Source organism: Semicossyphus pulcher, unplaced genomic scaffold (assembly GCF_022749685.1).
Source record: "Semicossyphus pulcher isolate SPU_LCO1_2020_fin unplaced genomic scaffold, fSemPul1.0.p SCAF_30, whole genome shotgun sequence".
Lineage (NCBI taxonomy): Eukaryota > Metazoa > Chordata > Actinopteri > Labriformes > Labridae > Semicossyphus > Semicossyphus pulcher.
This window is the reverse complement of record NW_027211705.1, coordinates 2030001-2035000: the sequence shown is the minus strand read 5'-3', so window position 1 is coordinate 2035000 and position 5000 is coordinate 2030001. Positions and strand designations below refer to the sequence as shown.

The following is a 5000-nucleotide window of genomic DNA, read 5'->3' as shown; positions in this document are numbered from 1 at the left end:
TAACTGTCCAAAGGTACCAAACCCGATGCAGACAGACAGGGACAGAGACGGAGTGGGAGACGCCTGTGACAGCTGCCCTGAACTCAGCAACCCCATGCAGGTACACACAGACAGACAGACTGACTGACTGACACACACACACACACACACACACACACACACACACACACACACACACACACACACACACACACATGGTCCGTACATCTGACAGCACATCACACCAACATGTCGGGTTCTGGATCAATAATGTAACACCAACAGGTCAAAGGTCACACTGTGTTTTACAGACAGACATCGACAACGACCTGGTGGGAGACGTGTGTGACACCAACCAGGACACGTATGTCTACACACACACACACGCACACACACACACTCTCTCATGTGTTGTTACAGTGCATAAACCAAGCGTATGGTAGAGACAAGTTTTAAAGCACGAGACCAAAGCAGGACAAAGACCTTACTTCCTGTCCTCCTGCAGGGACGGAGACGGTCTCCAGGACAGCAGAGACAACTGTCCTGACATCCCCAACAGCTCCCAGCTGGACTCTGATAACGACGGCCTCGGAGACGACTGTGACCACGACGACGACAACGACGGCGTCCTTGACGACTACGACAACTGCCGACTCATCGTCAACCCCAACCAGAAAGACTCAGACGGTAACGCAAGGACACGTTTTATGAGTCAGCAGACATCTACTGACCGTCTGTGAGACAACTGTCTGTCTGTCTGTCTGTCTGTCTGTCTGTCTGTCTGTCTAACTATGCTTTATTGGCATGAAAGTCAAGACAATATTGGCAAAGCATCAACAATATATCACTGTCTGTCTCCCTCCCTCCCTGCCTGTCTCTCTCCCTCCCTCCCTGTCTGTCTGTCTCCCTCCCTCCCTCCCTGTCTGTCTCCCTCCCTCCCTGTCTGTCTGTCTCTCTCCCTCCCTGTCTGTCTCCCTGCCTGTCTCCCTCCCTCCCTGTCTGTCTCTCTCCCTCCCTCCCTGCCTGTCTCTCTCCCTCCCTCCCTGTCTGTCTCCCTCCCTCCCTGTCTGTATCTCTACCTCCCTGTCTGTCTCCCTCCCTCTCTGTCTGTCTGTCTCTCTCCCTCCCTGCCTGTCTCCCTGCCTGTCTCCCTCCCTCCCTGTCTGTCTCTCTCCCTCCCTCCCTGCCTGTCTCTCTCCCTCCCTCCCTGTCTGTCTCTCTACCTCCCTGTCTGTCTCCCTCCCTCTCTGTCTGTCTGTCTCTCTCCCTCCCTGCCTGTCTCCCTGCCTGTCTCCCTCCCTCCCTGTCTGTCTCCCTGCCTGTCTCCCTCCCTCCCACCCTGTCTCTCTCCCTCCCTCCCTGCCTGTCTCTCTCCCTCCCTCCCTGTCTGTCTCCCTCCCTCCCTCCCTGTCTCTCTCCCTCCCTCCCTGCCTGTCTCTCTCCCTCGCTCCCTGTCTGTCTCCCTCCCTCCCTGTCTGTCTCTCTACCTCCCTGTCTCTCTCCCTCCCTGTCTGTCTGTCTCTCTCCCTCCCTGTCTCCCTCCCTCCCTGTCTGTCTCTCTCCCTCCCTCCCTGCCTGTCTCTCTCCCTCCCTCCCTGCCTGTCTCTCTCCCTCCCTCCCTGTCTGTCTCCCTCCCTCCCTGTCTGTCTCTCTACCTCCCTGTCTGTCTCCCTCCCTCTCTGTCTGTCTGTCTCTCTCCCTCCCTGTCTGTCTCGCTGCCTGTCTCCCTCCCTCCCTGTCTGTCTGTCTCTCTCCCTCCCTGTCTGTCTCCCTGCCTGTCTCCCTCCCTCCCTGTCTGTCTCTCTCCCTCCCTCCCTGCCTGTCTCTCTCCCTCCCTCCCTGTCTGTCTCCCTGCCTGTCTCCCTCCCTCCCTGTCTGTCTCTCTCCCTCCCTGTCTGTCTGTCTCCCTCCCTCCCTGTCTGTCTCTCTACCTCCCTGTCTGTCTCCCTCCCTCTCTGTCTGTCTCTCTCCCTCCCTCCCTGCCTGTCTCTCTCCCTCCCTGTCTGTCTCCCTCCCTCCCTCCCTGCCTGTCTCTCTCCCGCCCTGTCTGTCTCGCTGCCTGTCTCCCTCCCTCCCTGTCTGTCTGTCTCTCTCCCTCCCTCCCTGTCTGTCTCGCTGTCTGTCTCCCTGCCTGTCTCCCTCCCTCCCTGTCTGTCTCTCTCTCTCCCTCCCTCCCTGCCTGTCTCTCTCCCTCCCTGTCTGTCTCCCTCCCTCTCTGTCTGTCTCTCTCCCTCCCTCCCTGCCTGTCTCTCTCCCTCCCTGTCTGTCTCCCTGCCTGTCTGTCTCTCTACCTCCCTGTCTGTCTCCCTCCCTCTCTGTCTGTCTCTCTCCCTCCCTCCCTGCCTGTCTCTCTCCCTCCCTGTCTGTCTCGCTGCCTGTCTCCCTCCCTCCCTCCCTGCCTGTCTCTCTCCCTCCCTGTCTGTCTCCCTGCCTGTCTCTCTCTCAGTGAACGGCGTTGGAGACGTGTGTGAGAACGACTTTGATAATGACACTGTGATGGATTTGATTGACGTGTGTCCGGAGAGCGCTGAGGTCACTCTGACAGACTTCAGAGCCTATCAGACGGTGATCCTGGACCCAGAGGGCGACGCCCAGATCGACCCTAACTGGGTGGTTCTGAACCAGGTGAGCCTGCACCTGTGCTGTCTGACATGGATCCAGTATGACACAAAGCTCAGTAATGACCTGTGTCTGTTTCAGGGTATGGAGATAGTTCAGACCATGAACAGTGATCCTGGTCTTGCTGTGGGTACGTCTTTTAATCTTCACCTTCGTTAAAGCTGCAGTAGGTAACTTTATTAAAACTAACTTTTGTCATCTTTGCTCAAACTGTTACTTTAAACATGCAGTCGTACATGAGAGACATAATCTGTAATAAATCCTGTTCCTCTGGCTCCTCCTACTGCTCCTAACACAACAACCAATCAGAGCCGAGCAGTCTCTCAGGCTGCTGTCAATCACACGCTGCGCAGCACCACTCCTCCGCGCATGCTCACACGGTCAAGCTCAATTTGTTCAGTGTGCGCAGCGTCAGATGCTTTGTGTCCACAAGCCTGAAAAACAACCAGCAGGAATGAACAAAGTGCCCGTCCCTCCACTGCCAACGAGGCTGACACTACAAAGAGCGTTACACCGAAGAAGAGACATGAGGAGGAGCAAGCTAAAGAGAAAGAGTCGGACCGAGACCGAAACGAAACAGAGCAAACATCAGAGCGGCGTTTCTGAGGTGGAGAGAGCTACGGGAGCTGAGAGGATCAAAAAGTTCACAGCAGAAACACTGATTTCTGCTGGTTGGATGTGTCTCTGCTTCGATGGTGTTGGTGGTGAAATACAACGGCTGAGATTGTTGTCATTTCACGTTTTTATCGCTGTTTCTGTCTTAGTAGTATATTGTATACTACTAACCTGCGCGCATGATAGCCTCCTCTGCGGGGAGGGCTTTGGAGGCAGGACTGAGCGCCTGTCAAATCCCGCTCTCTTCTCCATCTTACCTTCTGCAGCTTTAAACCACATCAGCTGCTTCCTGTCTGTTAGACTCCGCCCCCTCTCTGTGTGTCTGCAGGCTACACGGCGTTTAACGGTGTCGACTTTGAGGGAACATTTCACGTCAACACGGTAACCGACGACGACTACGCCGGCTTCATCTTCGGCTACCAGGACTCGTCCAGCTTCTACGTGGTGATGTGGAAACAGACTGAGCAGACGTACTGGCAGCCCCTCCCCTTCAGATCCATGGCCACGCCCGCCCTGCAGCTCAAGGTCTCTACTTAACTCTACTTTACTGTAATATGTTCTACTGTACTCTACTGCAGGGGCTCTCAAACCTTTTGGGGCCATGGACCCCTCACAGGGGAGAACATTTCGTAATGAAGGAGCCCCTCATAATCGTAACATCGATTAAACATGTGCTTTCTAACATGGAACTTTTTGTATCGTACATTTTTGCTCTGTCCCAAGCATCACTTCACACATTTTCGACCGCAGCTGGAAGTTCGAGCTTCTGAGCTTTAGCAATCCGTGGAGCGACTGTAGCAGGGCTCTCTCTCAAACTCCCCCAACCATTAAGAGAAACACAGGCGGAGCCGAACAATGCAGCGATGGTGTCATTTATTTTTACCAGCCTCCCAAAGTGCAGCGAGTATTTACAACATGTGAAAAACAGGAAAAATACTATGTACAAAATGTACAAAGAAATAATGCAGGAGTTCCACATGAACTCACCTCCTCTGTAACAAACTCCAGACCGACTTCTAAAGTCCAAGGCAGCACCTGATATACCTGAAGCCCCTCCCACTGGGCGTTATTAATAACATAATTTTTACCATAAATGTATTACCTTATTATTTAGAGTGCCAGGAGCTTTAAACGTTTAACACATTTTATAATAAGATTTTATACATTTTAATAACCATCTTAATCAAACCAAAACAACATATTTGGTTATAAATATATGAAACAAACAAAAGACGTAATGATGACCTCACGTGATCATGAACGCGCAGCATATCGGGATATTTCATATCTGGAATTTAGACGCTCTGTTTCTCTCACCAAACTTGCATATGGTGCACGGCGGCGTTAATATCAGCGCACCTCGAGCTAAGGAAACACGACGCTGTGTGAACGTGTGCTAAGGCTCACAGCAGAACCTCCAGGTGTGCACCCTCGGCCGTGCTACAGAAACGGAGAGGGTGGGGGTAATGGACACAACATGCTTGTTTTATTGGCGCTGTGAGATGGTCCTCCTCTGTAGACCTGCAGTTCGTAATGATGCAGCACAATTTTATAATTTATTAATAATTTATTGTAATTATTTTGTGGACCTCACTTTGAGAACCTCTGCTGTACTTTACTGTACTCTATTCTCCTGTTCAGATGGCCCGCCCGCCCTGCAGCTCTTTACCCTGCTTTGCTGTAACCGTTTACTTCACTTGTTTTTTCTCTCTATTATTTAGTTTGTTGGTTTTTGATGCTTCAGTGGTTCGTGGTGTGACAGAGACAATGCAGCCCCTCCACTGCCA

The 5000-nt window shown here is 52.5% G+C and overlaps 1 protein-coding gene across 1 annotated transcript in view; it reads left to right on the top strand.

The window, feature by feature from the left end:
* Positions 1–5000, top strand: part of LOC138606732 (thrombospondin-3a-like) — a 20922-nt gene that overhangs the window by 10093 nt on the left and 5829 nt on the right. Inside the window, exons 15-20 of the mRNA XM_069679161.1 lie at positions 1–100; positions 291–343; positions 485–666; positions 2426–2604; positions 2680–2728; positions 3542–3738. The exon at positions 1–100 is cut by the window's left edge and continues 19 nt beyond it. Of these exons, the coding sequence (XP_069535262.1) occupies positions 1–100; positions 291–343; positions 485–666; positions 2426–2604; positions 2680–2728; positions 3542–3738 (760 nt within the window). The remainder of the gene's footprint in view (positions 101–290; positions 344–484; positions 667–2425; positions 2605–2679; positions 2729–3541; positions 3739–5000) is intronic.